Raw genomic sequence first — 18,499 nt, 5'->3', positions numbered from 1 at the left:
AGTCATCTATGCTGGTTTTCATCTACCCGAATTCACCCTCATGGACCAAGTGACATATAAAGACGCAGAGGAAATCTTTTGTGGCCATGTCAAAAGTTAAAAGGTGAACTGGTTGGTCTGTGTTGTGGTGCATGTGTGTGTTCATGTGAAGAAAGGGTTTGTAATAATTACAGACACCAACATGCTCTCCCAGTGGTCACCCCGAGACCCTCGGTCCAGCAGAATCACATCTGTGATCACAGAGGGGGAAAAAAGCAGGAAATCTCTAGATAAATTGGAAGTTTGGTCACCAAAACCAAGAGAAAAACAAACAAAAACAAGAAAAAAATCATGTCCAGGCCATGGAGCTGACTTTGGTTGAATATGAGCCTGGAGTGGCAGTAGTACTGTTGGTCAACTTTGTGTAAACAGAAATCCTGAATCAAAGTTGTGCTGTGGTCGGTAGGTAGTGAAGCAGTAAGGTGGACTAGTGGTTGGAGAGACGTCACATGCTCAATCCTCCAAAAAAAACAGCCGCCGTGTCACCGAGCAGGACGGTAAATCTCCGTCCCGCTTCCTGTTTCTGGATCAGTCAAACACCAGGAACATGAACGCAGAGTCTGGTCCGCTGTGACATCACTCCCAGCACTTTAATATTGCAAGGTGATTTCAATTATTAGGTCCATGATTACTGGAATGTCATCCTAACATTAATCCATGTGGGCCAACAGGTGATCAGGCCCACTGTGACATCATCAACAGTCCAATCAGAGACGCCGTCCTCCCGTCCTGCTGTGTAATCCTTAATGGTAATGTTGTCAGACTGTCTTCATTAGGACGTTCTGGTCAGATGTTGTGAAATGTCTGATTGACTTTGCATGTAGCAGCAGCAGCAGGAGGTCCTTCTTTAGGACATACTGGAGCAGCGCACTGATGGGGAGCCCATCTGGGTCAGCACCTTATCCAGCCACTGGAGGGGGCCGTTGAGGTGCAGCTCGATCCAGCAGGGAGTGCTGGTGACTGTCTGACGTCTGCAGGGAGGAAACACAACATGAGAGGGAAGAAAAACCTGGTTGAGCTCACACAGTCACATGGCTGTGATATGTTATTAGCCTATTATATATCATGAGTATAATGTTTGACACAACCAACGTGGGATTTTGTAGATAATGGAAGTCTCTTAGGGCTCTGCAGTAGGGCTGTTTCCACTACCAGGCAATACCAGGAATGAGGGGGGTCTCACTCGCTGGAACGCCCCTAATTTGAATACGAGCCGTCCTGAGCGGACTTTTGTCAGGACTTTTTTCGTCCCTGTTGAAGAGCAGGGTCCTGAAAAAAGCCTGGTTACTGATTGGATAGAACACTAAGCAGGATGTGACGTAGTACTTGACACCACAATAATTAGCAACTTTTCAGCTCTTGTTAACGAGCCGCGGGGGCTGGCGGCTCGTTAACAAGAGTAAGAACGAATCAGAGCGGCACAGTCCTCCAGCAGCAGTCTCTCCCAGTGCCGGAGTCTGCAAATTGCTAACAGGCTAAGAGTTAGCTCTGTAGCAGTACAGTATGTATGTGCTAACAGGCTAACAGTTAGCTCTGTAGCAGTACAGTGTGTATGTGCTAACAGGCTAACAGTTAGCTCTGTAGCAGTACAGTGTGTATGTGCTAACAGGCTAACAGTTAGCTCTGTAGCAGTACAGTGTGTATGTGCTAACAGGCTAACAGTTAGCTCTGTAGCAGTACAGTGTGTATGTGCTAACAAGCTAACAGTTAGCTCTGTAGCAGTACAGTGTGTATGTGCTAACAGGCTAACAGTTAGCTCTGTAGCAGTACAGTGTGTATGTGCTGCTGCTGCAGGAGGTGTTCACTTAGCGATCTCTGTTTGTTTACAACAAGCACCAGACACTCTGTTCACAGTTAGCGATGCTGTTAATTCACCATCACTATGTTTATGATCAGCGGAGAAGCTGTGCATAATTAGCCATGCTGGTTTGTTTATGATCAGCAGCTGACTTTGTGCACAGTTAGTGATGGCTAAAACCAACTTGTAATGGAGACACGCAGAGTGAGCGGACTTTTGAGAGGGTGTGGCCGGTGCTTGTTGTAAACAAACAGAGATCACCTCCTGCAGCAGCAGCACATACACACTGTACTGCTACAGAGCTAACTGTTGCTAACTGCCGCTAACGGTGGAGTTGCTGGATTTGTCTCCAGTCACTTTCTTGAAAAATAGTCTCTAAGGGGGTCTGAAAAGTTGCTAAATATAGCAACAAAGTCGCTAAGTTGGCAACACTGCTTCGCCGGCTTTTACAAATGGCGCGTGTTGTTGTGGCATAGAGTACTACGTCACATCCTGCTTAGCGATCTATCCAATCAGCAACCAGGCTTTTTTCAGGGGAGAAAAAAGATCCTGCTCTTCGAGAAAAAGCCCCAACAAAAGTCCGGTCCGTACGGCTCGTATTCAAATTAGGGGCGTTTCGTCGAGTGAGACCAGCCTCATTCTGGGTATTGGGCGGTAGTGGAAACAGCCCTATTCTAATTTGAATCAATAAATACAATTTAGTAGTAGCTGTAGTGTTATTAAAATGTGTGAGTAGTAGCGGTGGAGCACTTTTCTTTAAGTGATTTACAGCAAATAATAAAAAGTGAATGGGAGCTTGCATTGCCCAGGTCTGAGCAGAAGATCAAACACAGCTGACAGCATTGTGGTCTTGCCAAGCTGGGCCCTGTCCTCTACAGACACACACACACACACACACACACTGACTGCTAACCAGACAGGCTACACAGAGCGGCTTAACCCGAAAGCCAAAACACCCCCACAAACCCTGCTGTCTGGCTCCTGGGAGGGCTCCACACAAAGCCAAACCAGCAGCAGAACACATGTTAACTGGACGGACGGTTGGAGATACAGACAGATGCTCTAATCGCTGACATTTAACAACAAAAGGAGGAATATAAAAGAAATTAAGCACATGCTCAAACAAACCTTTTACCTGTCCAACGCTTGTTTACATAATGTACATAGACACACCCTGGCTTCTGATGTCGCTACTAACCTGTCATCGTTTATCCGAATTACACAGTGGAGGAGAGAATACAAAGGAGAATTACCCTATTTGTTAAATTAAATAGTGTCAGGTTGGATCTGTGCACAGGAAGGAAGTGGTGATTCAGAATGTAAAAGGTAACATTTAAAGTGCTTTTTAACACTCAGCTGGATTGGTATCTTCAGTCTTTTAATCGCTTTTTCTAGATCGATTGCAGTAGAACTATTGCAGATATTTTTGGAAGTGAGCATATTTATGCTTAGGCAGCAGGGCTGCACAATTAATAGAATTTTAATCGTGATCACGATTTTGGCCGCCATGATTAAATTAACCTGATCGTCTGCGATATTTCCATTTTAAAATGCGTCTCTCCTGGGGCGTCCCGGTGGCTCACACTGGTAGCGCGCTTACCACTAAGGCTGAGTCCTGCTGCGGCGGAGGCGGGTTCGAATCCGGCCTGAGCTCCCTTTGCCACATGTCTTCCCCTCTATCACCCCCTTTCACTCGATCACTTCCAATAAAAGCATAAAAATGCTGAAAAAAATAATAATAATAATAATAGTCTTTTAAAAAAAATGCATCTCTCCTGCATATCTAATCAAGCACTTTCTACACCAGTAGTCAAAAAAGTCAAAAAAGTGACTGGCGACAAATCCAGCGACTTTTTCTGGTGTTATTGGAGACTTTTGGAGACTCGTTCTTACTCTTCGCGGGGGCCGGAGGCTCGTTAAGAAGAGTAAGACCGAGTCAAATCGGCACAGTCCTCCTGCAGCAGTCCCTCCCAGCTGCAGAGCCGGAGGGGATGTTAACCCCTTAGCCAGCAGTCTGCAAATTGCTAACAGGCTAACAGTTAGCTCTGTAGCAGTACAGTGTGTATGTGCTAACAGGCTAACAGTTAGCTCTGTAGCAGTACAGTGTGTATGTGCTAACAGGCTAACAGTTAGCTCTGTAGCAGTAAGGTGTATGTGCTAACAGGCTGACAGTTAGCTCTGTAGCAGTAGAGTGTGTATGTGCTAACAGGCTAACAGTTAGCTCTGTAGCAGTACAGTGTGTATGTGCTAACAGGCTGACAGTTAGCTCTGTAGCAGTACAGTGTGTATGTGCTAACAGGCTAACAGTTAGCTCTGTAGCAGTACAGTGTGTATGTGCTAACAGGCTGACAGTTAGCTCTGTAGCAGTACAGTGTGTATGTGCTAACAGGCTAACAGTTAGCTGTGTAGCAGTACAGTGTGTATGTGCTAACAGGCTAACAGTTAGCTGTGTAGCAGTACAGTGTGTATGTGCTAACAGACTAACAGTTAGCTCTGTAGCAGTATAGTGTGTATGTGCTAACAGACTAACAGTTAGCTCTGTAGCAGTACAGTGTGTATGTGCTAACAGGCTAACAGTTAGCTCTGTAGCAGTACAGTGTGTATGTGCTAACAGGCTAACAGTTAGCTCTGTAGCAGTACAGTGTGTATGTGCTAATAGGCTAACAGTTAGCTCTGTAGCAGTACAGTGTGTATGTGCTAACAGGCTAACAGTTAGCTCTGTAGCAGTACAGTGTGTATGTGCTGCTGCTGCAGGAGGTGTTCACTTAGCGATCTCTGTTTGTTTACAACAAGTACCGGACACTAAAAACTGTTCCTGTTGTTTGTTTAAAAGTAGTGCAATAAAAATACAGATGTTTTCCCTAAAATGATGAATAATCATGATTAATAATCGTGATTAATAATGATCAAAATAATCATGATTATCATTTTGGCCATAATCTTGCATCCCTATTAAGCAGTTGTGTTTCTTTCTCTCTGCAATGATAATAGTAGTTCTATAATGGGCGTATGGTGTCATTTTGTGAGTCAGTGTTCAGCGCAGATGGCTGGAAGCACTAAATAGAATTTAAAATCTGGAGAGTCTGCAGGCTCGGCTGGGCTCTCGCTCTGTCAGGCCAGGTTTAGATATTAAGGTGAAGCTTTTAAAACTGTCATTCAGTTACTGTTTGTAACTGCAAGCAAACCTGCCCAGGTTAGTGTCATAGCATTACATAGAGTGACGTACCTGTACTCTGCTCCCCAGCCTTTGACGAAGCTCATTCTGATGGTGCACATCCTGGTTAACTGGTAGACCGCCTCGAACCCCTGATTGACTGACTGGGCCAGCAGTGCAGCAAACTCTTGGTTGTTGAAGATCTTCAGATTACAGCCTGGAAACAAGAGAAAAAGGAGGTGTGAGGCGTATGGAGGTCATCGCTATCAGAGAGAGTAGAAAAAACAGCAACAATTTATATCAGGGAACACATATTCAACATTAATTAGTTGCTTATTAGCATGCAAATAAGTAACAATTGGCTCTTAATTAGTCATTATTAAGTAGTTATTAATGCCTTATTCTGCATGGCCTTATTATACAATCAGTAAGACATTAACTACTCATATACAACAACTTCTTTACTTACTACTAATTAGCAATAATTCTGAGGTTATTGAGGGAAAACTCTTAGTTAATGCAAAACCAGCTGATTTTACTTCACCATTTTCTGCAAACTGCTGTCAACTTTTCTCCAAAGTGTATTAACATAATTTTACTTTTTTGGCAGAGATTTTTCTAATTTAGCTTTGTGCATTTAGCATTTGTAATGCAATCTTTAGTGTTTACTAGCCTGGGTATACCCAGACTGCCTTGCACGCTCAAATTTAATTTCGAACTGCGAAAGGGTCTGGAATCCAGGAAGAATTCCTAGCCCTGTTTTAGGGATCCAATCACAGAGCGGGGAGGGACGGTGAGACGATGACGCGTACTACTCGGCATTTGGAAGCTTGTAGTTTTCCGGATCCAACATGGCTGCTGCAGACGCGAAACTCTGGCTGCGGTCGAATAGTCAAATTTGCTTAGGAACCTTCCTAACTGAGTGAAATGACCCGGAAGTATTATCGTAGCCGCCATGATAAGAGCTGTTCGAATTCTCTTACTGTTAAGGAAAGAAGCTTCAATGCTTCCTTTAGTATCTCCTTTAGCATAGGATACACTGGACCATCCTTTACGAAAGGAAAGGAGGTAATGCCGTCCCACAATTCCTTGCGGTAGCAGCATATAAGGCCGACCGGTCACGAGAAGAAACGAACAAAATGACTGACAAATCCCGCAGATCGTCGTGTAAGTTACTGATGTGTTTTCATCTTAATTTAATTATATGTTGAAAATGAAGAATAATGACATAGGATCTCAATTCATCCAATTTTATTTTTATTTTTTTTAATTCTTAGCAATTTTATAGATTGTGTATATGTGAATAAGATCTGAATAATAAAGGTATGCTTTAAAAGCATAATAATAACATGTACAGTAGTGGCTTTGTAGCACTCAACGTTGTTAATGTGCCATGATTTATCAGTTTTCATTCAATCATACCTATTGGTATTTTGTCTATAAATATGAATGGACAGGTGCATGATCAACCTTTCTCAATGTGATCACCATTTTGTTTCACTTTTGTGACTGGCGTGGTCTATTATTCTTTTTTGTTACATTTCATTTCCAATCATGGTAATCGCCTAATATTCGTGAGAACGCTGATTTTTGTAGTCCATCTTCGGAAAATTGTAGTTTCACCACGACATTCGACGTCATCAACATTCGCCGTCGCGTGATGACGTAGACTAAGTGTAAGTGCAGTCGGATTCTCTAAACACCGCGATCGTCTTCTCCTAACTCCTCATGAATTCTCCTTCTCATCTTTCCTTGACCTCGTGACGTTTTCCATTGAGGTTAAGGAAAAGTGGTTAGGAAAGGACTTAGGAGCTGATTTTTTTGACTATTCGACCGCAGCCTCTCTTTAGCTGTAGACGGCGTTTTAAACAGTTAAGAGCGAAAGTTGAAAGGCGAAAGGTCTCTCGGCGGCACCGCTGTCTCCCGGCTCGGAGCGAGATCACCGGTAGCGCCGGTGATTAGCGCCGCACTGGCGAGACCGCCGGTAACCACCGAGACCGCCGAGACCGCCGGTCACCACCGGTGATCTGGCTCCGAGCCGGGGGACAGCGGTGCCGCCGAAAGGCCCGCAGCAGCTTGATTATTGCCCATAAAATCAGTGGATGTGTGTGGCTGAAGGACATGAGGGGGAATAAAGCGTGAAAATAAATAATCTTGCAGAAAGCGAGAACTGGAGAAGCAAAGTAGCAAGCAACACTCTCTCACAGACACACACACAACAAACATCCATCTCTGTTGCTCTACTACGTCATCTGGTATAACTGATCTGATTGGCTAAGAGCTACCTACAGACGCTTTGATAGACATTCTAAGCGTCCAATAAACGGCTCCGGAGGATCGTAAACCACACCTCCTCTACGGAGAAATGCATTGCTCGTTGCCAGACTAGCCCTCATTTGAGAATAGTCTGGTGTTAGCCAGGCTAAGTGTTTACAGTTTTTTTAAAAAAAATACTTTCTTTGTGGTTTTTTTTTAGTGTTTTTTTGTAATTTCTTTGTGTTTTTTATGTGATTTTTTTTTATTTTTGTGTGTTTTTTGGGGTTTCTATTATGTTTTTGGTGTGTTTTGAGTGAGTTTGTATGTGTTTTTTTGTAATTTTGTGTGTGTTTTTGGTTTGTTTTTCATGTTTATGTGTGTTTCTTGCAATTTGTTGGTGTTTTTTTGTGTTCAAAATGTTGACCCAGTAAGTCAAAATGAAAAAAATAATCAGGTCATATAGGTGAGGTTGTCTTGAAAAACAATGACACCAACACGTCATGGTAAAGATTATTAAGTGGTTTGTACAGGCAGTTTTTATGTGTTTTTTTGTGTGTTTCATTGTATTTTTATTATGTTTTTGGTGTGTTTTGAGTGAGTTTGTATGTGTTTTTTGTAATTTTGTGTGTGTGTTTTTTGTAATTTTGTGTGTGTTTTAATGTGTTTTTTTAATTTGTGTTTGTTTTTTGTATTTTTATTATGTTTTTGGTGTGTTTTGAGTGAGTTTATGTGTTTTTTGTAATTTTGTGTGTGTTTTTGTGTTCAAATGTTGATCCAGTAAGTCAAAATGAAAAAAATAACCAGGTCACATAGGTGAGGTTGTCTTGAAAAACAATGATACCAACACGTCATGGTAAAGATTTTTAAGTGGTTTGTACAGGCAGTTTTTATGTGTTTTTTGTGTGTTTCATTGTATTTTTATTATGTTTTTGGTGTGTTTTGAGTGAGTTTGTATGTGTTTTTTGTAATTTTGTGTGTGTGTTTTTTGTAATTGTGTGTGTGTTTTAATGTGTTTTTTTAATTTGTGTTTGTTTTTTGTATTTTTATTATGTTTTTGGTGTGTTTTGAGTGAGTTTATGTGTTTTTTGTAATTTTGTGTGTGTTTTTGTGTTCAAATGTTGATCCAGTAAGTCAAAATGAAAAAAATAGTCAGGTCATATAGGTGAGGTTGTCTTGAAAACAATGATACCAACACGTCATGGTAAAGACTTTGAAGTGGTTCATACAGGCAGAATGAAAAGGAGCCCAAAACCGACAAAATAGCCTCAAAATCCAAAGGGTTAAACTAAAAGCAGCTTGTAGTTGCACTAAGGTGTGGGTGTATTGCATGTTGGTGATTATTCTCCAGCAGGCTGACAAGTCCCGACCCTGGATGTCTGCAGGATCCTTGTTCCCTTCTCTCTCTCTCCGGTTCTGTGCCTCACTAATGATACTGTTCACACTGTTCATTTGGCTGGGAATGAAATGTTCAAAGTTACATGAGTCACTGTGTGTGGGTGAGAGTCTGAGAGAAACTGTCACAATGTGGAGGGCATCAGTAATCTCCCTCCAGCTTCACTTTATCAATATCACTCGGACAAAAAGTCACGTTCCTAAAACTGCAGATCGTTTTAGTTATAATTCATGATTTCTGTTGCTTCTCAAGTAAATGTCATTGCACATACAGTCATGGAAACAATTATTAAACCCTTGTTTTCTTCAATTTATTGTTCATTTTAACACCTGGCACAACTAAAAGTAGATTTGTTTGGAAAAATGTAATGATAACAACAAAAATAGCTCATAAGAGTTTAATTTGATGTTATGAGACATTTAGAGCTGGAGAAAATCAGATTCTTACTGAAAAATCAGGAAAAAAAGTTTTATTGAATTTGGCAACTTTTTATTGATTATTTCAACCAGAACACAGTCTGAGGGCAAGTTATAGAAGTGCTCTTAATAGAAGGAAATAACTTTTATTTTTTATTTCATTTAATTTTTTTATTTATATTCCTGTCTGTTTTTTTGTTTTGTTTTGTTTTTTTAATTATTATTCATTTTTTACTTTTGAAGAGTGTATACATATTTGGGTACAGATATATGCATAATCTTTTTTTAATTTGTATTTATTTTTTACTTTTGAAGATATACATATTTGGGTAGAGATAAATGTATATATATATATTTTTTTTTCTTCTAATTAATCTCCTACTACTTTTCATTTTGAGATACATAAGTTAATACAACTTAAATGACCTTTTTATGTAAACGTGTACTTGTAAATGTGTTTGTTGTCTGTAGTGTCTGATATGTTTTATGCTCAAAATGAGGAAAATCAATAAAAAGAGTTGAAAAATAAATAAATAAATAAATAAATAAGAGTTTAATTTAAGAGCTGATATCTAGACATTTTCCTTGGTTTCCTTGATAATTATTTTGTTTTTTTTATCAATAAAACCATGTTAAATGTCTAGATATCAGCTCTTAAATTAAACTCTTTTCAGCTATTTTTGTTGTCATTATATTTGTCCAAACAAATCTACCTTTAGTTGTACCAGGCATTAAAATTAAAGAAATTAAAGAAAAGGCTGGTCTAATAAGTGTTTCCATGACTGTTTATCTCTTTATCAAAGAACAAAAGGCAGCTTTGTCAGTTGTGGAGCATCTTAAAGAGAATAAACATAATGTGTGAGTTTAAACCTGGGGGGATCTTGCAGACGGTGGCAGGGTGCCAGCCGTATCGCTGGTTGCAGTTGGGACTCTGAACAAAGATGGCGCTGTCGCTGAGGCACTCGGCGAACACCTCGCCTCCGATGTAGTACAACCTGACGCCACGACCTGCAGGAGGAGAGGAAGTAATGATGATGACACAAAGACATCACTTATTTCATTTCATCAGTTTTTTTCAGTTAAAGATTTTATCGACAGTTAAGTAATTCCTTTCTTTCCTATCTTAAATCTGTGTTAACCGTCTGTATTCTGTATTTTGTAATTCAATGCTTATTGTTGTGCAGCGCTTTCGTTTTTTAATGCGTTTTATAAATAAATTTGTATTGTACAGTGGTGTAAAAAGTAGATCACTTATTTCAGTAAAAGTACTAATACCACACAAACTACCATCAAAACTTACTGAAGTAAAAGTAAAAAAGTATCAGCATCAAAAAGTACTTAAAGTATCAAATCTAAAAGTACTCGTTATGCAGAATGCACCCACTCAGATAATTATCCATGTATTCTAAATCTATTATTACATTATTTGTATTGATGCATTTATGAAAGCAGCATTTTAATTTTGTATAGACTCATTTTAACTACCTCATATACTGTTATGAGGTATCATTTAAATACACTAGTAACTTTAAATTGATCATGTTTTTCATGTTAAATCTTGACCCAAAAAGTAACTAAAGCTGTCAGCTAAATGTAGTGGAGTAAAAAGTACAATATTTGCCTCAAAATGTAGTGGAGTAGAAGTATAAAGTTACATAAAATGGAAATACTGAAGTAAAGTACAAGTACCTCAAAATTGTACTTAAGTACAGAACTTGAGGGAATGTACTAAGTTACTTTCCAACACTGGTATTCAGGGTTCGTACACTTTAGCAGTGGTCAAATTTAAGCATTTTTCAATGACTTTTAAGGTAAATTTTCAAGCTTTTCCAGTATCTTACACCTGTTGTAAATTGCATGTTTTAGATGAGTACTTACATACTAAAAAGGGGGAGATTTCACGTAACCATGCCAACAGCGATGGTATTACACTTTTAGGAGGAACGGTCTAATACTTTTTTCCATGACTGTATTTTTGGTCATTTTGTGTCTTTTTTGGTAATTTTTGCATCTATTTTTGTAATTTTGTGTCTTTTTTAGTCATTTTTACATCTATTTTTGGTCAGTTTGTGTCTTTTTTGGTCATTTTTACATCTATTTCTGGTCAGTTTGTGTCTTTTTTGGTCATTTTTACATCTATTTTTGGTAATTTTGTGTCTTTTTTGGTCATTTTTGCATCTATTTTTGGTCAGTTTGTGTCTTTTTTAGTCAATTTTACATCTATTTCTGGTCAGTTTGTGTCTTTTTTGGTCATTTTTACATCTATTTTTGGTAATTTTGTGTCTTTTTTGGTCATTTTTGCATCTATTTCTGGTCAGTTTGTGTCTTTTTTGGTCATTTTTACATCTATTTTTGTAATTTTGTGTCTTTTTTAGTCATTTTTACATCTATTTTTGGTCAGTTTGTGTCTTTTTTGGTCATTTTTACATCTATTTCTGGTCAGTTTGTGTCTTTTTTGGTCATTTTTACATCTATTTTTGGTAATTTTGTGTCTTTTTTGGTCATTTTTGCATCTATTTTTGTAATTTTGTGTCTTTTTTAGTCAATTTTACATCTATTTTTGGTCATTTTACGTCTTTTTTGGTCATTTTTGTATCCATTTTTGTAATTTTGTGTCTTTTTTAGTCATTTTTACATCTATTTTTGGTCAGTTTGTGTCTTTTTTGGTCACTTTTACATCTATTTTTGGTCAGTTTGTCTCTTTTTTGGTCACTTTTACATCTATTTTTGGTCAGGAGAAACGGTCTTCATTTCAGATAGGCTACTCATTATTTTTTACAGTGAACATGTGATTATCTATAGTCTATAGATGGATATAGTCAGATTGCAAGAGAAATACAGTAAGAATTTAAAGCATTTACAAGCACTTTATCCAAAATCCAAGCACTTTTTAAACCTTGAAAATACATTTAAATTGAAGCTTTTTTTCAAGGATTTCAAACACCCGTACCAACCCTGGGTATTGTATATTGTATTGTATTTCTGTGTGTGTGTACCTATATGCCTCCTTGTCATTTCGACAGTAGCGTTCCTGTTGACGTTGCTGAGGAGGCCGAGACAGAAGCGTTCGGAGTTGGACGGGTCGGTGAAGCCGTCGACCGTCAGAGACGGCTGGGAGGCGTGGAACGTCTCTCCAACCCGCTGGTTGAGCTCGTAGTAGGCTATGGAGCACCAGAAGGCTGGCTCACTGTAGGTCACAGGCTGCAGGTCTGAAAAACCACACACATCAACAATACACATCAGACCAGAGGTCAGAGGTCAGGTTTACCTTTATTGTCACTGCACAGAGTAACAAGTACTAGGTAGGGATGCACCGAATATTCGATACCGGAATATATTCGGCCGAATATTGCAAAAAAAGCCACATTCAGTATTCAGTGGAATGAGTGAAAAACAAGGCCGAATATATATATTAAATATTAGCAACACGTTTTAACCCTCTGGAGTCCACGAAAGCACCGGAGCACGACTTCTTCATGACGTCAAAAAAGACACAAAAAAGACCAAAAAAGACACAACAACACACACAAAATGACCAAAAAAAAGACACAAATAAACTAAAAAAAAAAAAAGACACAGACACATTATGACCAAAAAAGATTAAAAAAAAGACACAAAATGACAAAAAAGACACAAAATAACTAAAAAAAGACACAGACACAAATTGACCAAAAAAGACACAACAGACACAAAATGACCAAAAAAAGACAAAATGACAAAAAAAAAGACACAAATAAACTAAAAAAAACACAAATAAACTAAAAAAAAACACACAGACAGATTATGACCAAAAAATACACAAAATGACAAAAAAGACACAGCAACAGACACAAAATGACCAAAACAGACACAAAATAACAAAAAACACACACAAAAAGACACAAAATTACCAAAACTGACACAAAATAACAAAAAACACACAAAAAAAGACACAACAGACACAAAATGACCAAAAAAGACAAAAAAAGACATAAAATGACAAAAAAGACACAAAATAACTAAAAAAAGACACAAAAAGGAGGAAGGAAATTGACCAAATAGTCCAAGACTCCACAGAGTTAATGACGCAATCAAAAATGTGCTATTCGGTGCATCGCTAGTACTAGGAAAACTAAATTAGCCATCAACCCGTCCAAACATACACTTAAACACACATATAATATGACAGAGATGGACAGAAAGAAATACAGCACAACATGAGGAGAGGAACATCTGTTTACGTATTTCCCAAACTTGATGGTTAATTTACGGCGGATCAGGGATATATAATGACTTAAATATTGAAAACTGATAACAGAGCAGTCTTACCGAGGCCGTGACTGACAGGTGACAGGGTGCTGGGTGACATTTCTGCTGGTGAGCCTGGCGGGAAAAAAAAAAAAAAAAAAAATCACATTACACCTTTTTATAATCTATATTTCACTTGATGTACACTGCCCTTTAAAGTCTAACTGCAGTGAACTTACGGCAGTCAGCTTTGGTTTTGAGTTGGATTTTGTTGTTACTGCAATTTTATATCATTATTTCTCAGAAATAAAGCAAAATTTAAATCTAAAACTATATTATATATATAACTCTAAACTTTGTCACAAGATAAACCAGACATCAAGGAGTTCATTTTTAGTTAGAACTCAATTTCGCCCAAAAATGTAGCTACTGCAGTCAGGCCTTGTAGGGCAGTATAGATTATGCGGTTTAATACAGATATTGATGCCGTTTTTGTTGTGTTTATCCAATATTCTCTGCTAAACTGTGGCTTTGAGTATGCTTTTAGCTTTTAGGTTGTCAAAATTGACCCTCTGACCCTTATAGTTTTGGCTATTTTGCTAAAGAAGGATCCTAACTGAGTGAAATGACCTGGAAGGATCTAAGTGGGCGCCATGATAAGAGCTGGAGGAATTCTCTGAATGGATGAAAACATGCTTCAATACTTCTTTTATTATCTCCTTTAGCATAGAATACATTCGACCATATAACCTTTTACCACAGGAGAGCAGATAAAGCTGTCCCACAGTTTAAAATGACTCAAATGACATTCACATAAACAAACGATCCACACTTGATGCCTAACCTGCATAAATGTATTTACATGTATTTTCATAACAGGATAGCTCATGTAGCCTCGTCTTGACACAGTCCAGGTTTTGTATTTACGTTTTCTGAACGCTGAGAAGTTTCTCTTTACAGCCAACATTCCATTACGGTAATTTAACTTGAGCTTCTCCTGGATTATGTATGAAAAAAGTTGACAAAGACGAAAACGGAGGACATTTTCACTGCAATTTTAGTTAGTTAGTTAGTTTTAGTCAGTTTTGTAACCAGTTTTTTAGTTTTCCTTAACTCTATGGAGTCTTGAGCTATCTTGTCCATTTTTGAATAATTTTAATGTCTTTTCGTGTCTTTTTTGTGTCTTTTTTTGGTAATTTTGTGTCTTTTTTAAAATAATTTTGTGTCTTTTATAAGTCATTTTGTGTCATTTTTTAGCCATCTTGTGTCTTTTTTTGGTCATTTTGTCTTTTTCAGTCCTTTAGTCCAACATAAAATTTGATTTTGAATCTTTTTTCTTTACTTTCAAAACACTATGATGCTCAATAAAGAATTTTAAATGATTAAAGGTGTCAAATCTAACATATAAGAGGGTTCCATCCAGTTCTATCATTTTATACTAAATCTATTTGAGCTTGTCTCCAGTTTTACTTGGTATATCATCATCATCAAACTGAAACTGGCCTCATGGAGTTTACAGCCAGAACAGCCAGAAGGTCTGGATTATTTGGAGCTTTTGGAGACTCCAGAGGGTTAACTATAATAACCTTGGTCCTCATGACATTTTTCATCGAGATCAAAGGAAAAGTACATGGGAAAAGACATTCTACTTAATATTTTAATTTTAATTGGCCATTTAACCACTCCCTGTGAGATAAACGTACCTGATTCCATACTTTGATTCATCTGTTGGTCGCTCGTCTCTCCATCTTCACTGATGTAGCCAGGGGGAGGAGTCTCTGTAAACAAAACAACAACAACACAAAACCACATAAACAAGCAACAAGGAACACATTTAAAACAAAATATGCAAATAATGACTGTGTGTTTTTGTAAGTCAACATCAAAGTGGTGCATGTGTGATGACGTGTGCAACAGAAAACAGACATTTTTACAGATTTTTTTACTTTACTTAACAATTTTTCTATTGAATATAAATTGAGATGGCTGATGTAAGAAGGGAAATAAGAAGTTTTGGCCTCCTGCCCTGCATACAGACCTGGTATATAGTTATTAGGAGGGTCTATGCCTGCAGGGAAGTTGGTGTTTTCTGGGATGGAGTTAGTAAAGTCGTCTAGAGGAGGAAGCTCCGTCAGGATCTCTGTGTGGCGTGGCACCAACACCGGAGGAAGCACTGCAGAGAAGGAAGTGTCACGGACGAGACAAAGAGGATTTACTATACAAATCAAAACTGTTTAATCAAATGCACTTTCTATCACGCGAGTGAACAACATTCTTCACTGCAAAAAAGGTCTAAAAACAAGATAAAAACAGTAAATCTGAGGGAAATGATCTTGCTGCTTGACAAGATTTCTTAAATTAAGATGATTAAATCTAGAAATAAGCATGTTGAATGCTTAAAATAAGAAATTAACCCTTAAAAGAAGATACATTATCTAACACAGGGATGGGCAACTGGAGGCCCGGGGGCCACATAAGGCCCTCACCCTCACTTGAAGTGGCCCTCAGTACAACTACATGCATTTGAGCATGAAATCTTAAAAGTGCTGTGTAAAAATGCACAAAAATACTTCTTGTAATTAATGTTGGTCTGCTGTTCTTGCACTGAAAAAAAAAGAAATCACAGTAAGTGTTTTTTTTTATTTACTTCAAACCTTTTGTATTCCTATTTATACTGTTAAACATGCATTTGAGCATGAAATATGTTAAGTTTCTGCACTGTAAACATATTTAAAATTGCAGTTTCATCATATCTGGTTAAGTGTACGCTCCTATATGTGGCCCTGTGGTAGTGAACATGAAAAACTGTGGCCCCCTGCAGCATTTAGGTTGCCCATCCCTGGTGTAACACTTCTAAATCTAACCGGTTATATTTTTTTATCTTGGTAAGAACCAAATAATCATCAGGTCACTCTGCTCGGGCCAGTTCATCACTGCTGGCAGCTTTAATTTATCTTGTTTTAAGAGTTAGTTTCTTATTTTAAGTGTTCAACATGCTTATTTCTAGATTTAATAATCTTAAACACTCTTAAATTATTATAATTTTTTTGTAATTTGTTACTTTTTGGGTCATTTTGTATCTTTTTATGGATATTTTGTGGGTCATTTTTACATCTTTTTTGGTAATTCTGTGGGTTGTTTTGGTCATTATTTGTTCATTTTTGTCTCTTTTACAAATTTTTTGTCTTTTCTGGTCATTTTGTGACCAAAAAAAGATGTAAAATTATATGATTTAATAATCTGAATTTAAGAAATCTTGTCAAGGTAAATTATCTGTCCATGCAGCAAGATCATTTCCCTCAGATTTACTGTTTTTATCTGATTTTTAGACTAAACACCTTTTTTGCAGTGTTCTCCTTATCCCCACGTCAAAACTAGGGCTGCAACTAACGATGATTTTCATTATCGATTCATCTGTCGATTAGTTGTTTGGTCAATAAAATGTTCATACGTCATAAAAAATGTTTACTTTACCCATATTTGGTATCCATTTTTCTTCACCTATATGATCTGACAATTATTTTTTCACTTTAACCTACTTGATCAACATATTGAGCCCAAAAATACACAAAAATCATGAAATTCGAGTTGAAAAATGATACCATTTACTACAATAAAAACCACAAATATGCTCAATGAACTGATTTGGAACTTGAAAATGTAAACATAGGATGCATATATGAACATATAATAAGGTAAAATTTAAATATAATAAAACTATATACAAAAAAGTCCCACAAAAACATGTATATTTATAGGCATTTTTCCCTTGTTAGCTGCAACTCTTCAAAAAAACAAAGCTATGTGCAAAATTACATATTAGCATTATTATCTTATCTTATCATATATTTGGTTTTACATGACCTAGGAATGTCAATGTTGAATGTTTTTTGTTAAACTTCACGTGATCTGATCAGGACGGCACGGGGTTTATAATGGGTTAATAATCGATTATTGTTCAATTAATCAAATAATTGTTGCAGCTCTAGTAAAAACCCAGACAAATACAGTTTAAAACATACCTAAACTGCTTCCCACTATGCAAACTAACTAATCTAAAAGTTAGAACAAAACTAAACACTACTAAACACATGTAGTTTGGTCATTACCAGGCGTCTCCACTCTCTGGTAATGGTAGGGATTGACACACACTTCATCCTTTTTGAGGTTGAAGGCGAACTGGCAGGCGTCGATGGCCCGGAGCTCGTGGTGGCTGTGCAGGTCGGGCCATCTCCACAGGCGGCAGTAGATGACGTGGGGCAGACCTTTACGGTGGGACACCTGCAGACGGCCGTCCAGGGACCTGAGGGGACAGGAGACAGCTCAGTCATGTCCTGCTGGAGACGATAAACTGGGAGGGAAGCTTTAAACATCTCTCAGCTTTTTTCTTTCTGGTTTGGTGAACCAGAAAAGCCACTGGCTCGCCAATCACTGGACCCGGGTTTTATGGCTCAACTTTATTTTTAGAGGCTCGGCAGCAGAGTTTTAAAGAGACACTCAGAGTGATCTCTGAACTAAAAGGAGGACCTTGCAAAAGAAAAGAAAAACACAATGATCTTTTTTAAATCCAGCCTATAATTGACTAACCTCCTTTTAGAGAAAAAAACATCATCTTCATTATAGACAAAGCATATTTAAAGACATCTCCATCATCTTTATTCATGTATTTTGATGAGTAATCAATAAAACCACTTGATATGCACACCCCTCAATTTGTTTACGTAATGTAATTATTATTATTATTGTAATTATTTCCTTATTACCTGCTTTTGATTTTTTTTTTTTTTTTTTTTTAAAGGTTATAATAGTTTGGGGTTTTTCATTAGTTTTAGTTTTAATTTCGTTGTGATTTTTTGTTTTCAAATTCAGTTCGTTTTAATGAGTTTTTAGAGTGAGTTTGCTAGTTTTAATTAGTTTTTAGTTTTTGGAAAATGCTTTATTTTAGTTTAGTTTTTATTAGTTTTAGTGTTAGTTTTAGCCACTGCGCAATCAGAGTGATCTCTGAACTAAAAGGAGTACCTTGCAAAAGAAAAGAAAACACAATGATCTTTTTTAAATCTAGCCTATAATTGACTAAACTCCTTTTTCAGAAAAAAACATCTTCATTGTAGACAAAGCATATTTATAGACATCTCCATCATCTTTATTCATGTATTTTGATGAGTAATCAATAAAACCACTTGATATGCACACCCCTCAATTTGTTTACGTAATGT

The 18,499-nt window shown here is 37.5% G+C and overlaps 1 protein-coding gene across 1 annotated transcript in view; it reads right to left on the bottom strand.

The window, feature by feature from the left end:
- Window positions 1–327: 327 nt before the first annotated feature.
- smad2 (SMAD family member 2) overlaps window positions 328–18,499 on the bottom strand; it is a 40,482-nt gene continuing 22,310 nt past the window's right edge. Inside the window, exons 4-11 of the mRNA XM_059357647.1 lie at window positions 17,393–17,586; window positions 15,322–15,456; window positions 14,987–15,061; window positions 13,365–13,418; window positions 12,053–12,265; window positions 9,927–10,064; window positions 5,064–5,208; window positions 328–1,010 (exon numbers count right to left, since the gene is read on the bottom strand). Coding sequence (XP_059213630.1) covers window positions 887–1,010; window positions 5,064–5,208; window positions 9,927–10,064; window positions 12,053–12,265; window positions 13,365–13,418; window positions 14,987–15,061; window positions 15,322–15,456; window positions 17,393–17,586 — 1,078 coding nt within the window. The 3' untranslated portion in view covers window positions 328–886. The remainder of the gene's footprint in view (window positions 1,011–5,063; window positions 5,209–9,926; window positions 10,065–12,052; window positions 12,266–13,364; window positions 13,419–14,986; window positions 15,062–15,321; window positions 15,457–17,392; window positions 17,587–18,499) is intronic.

Source organism: Centropristis striata, chromosome 19 (assembly GCF_030273125.1).
Source record: "Centropristis striata isolate RG_2023a ecotype Rhode Island chromosome 19, C.striata_1.0, whole genome shotgun sequence".
Taxonomy (NCBI): Eukaryota; Metazoa; Chordata; class Actinopteri; order Perciformes; family Serranidae; genus Centropristis; species Centropristis striata.
The sequence above is the reverse complement of the archived record's forward strand: the minus strand, read 5'-3'. Positions and strand labels throughout refer to the sequence as shown.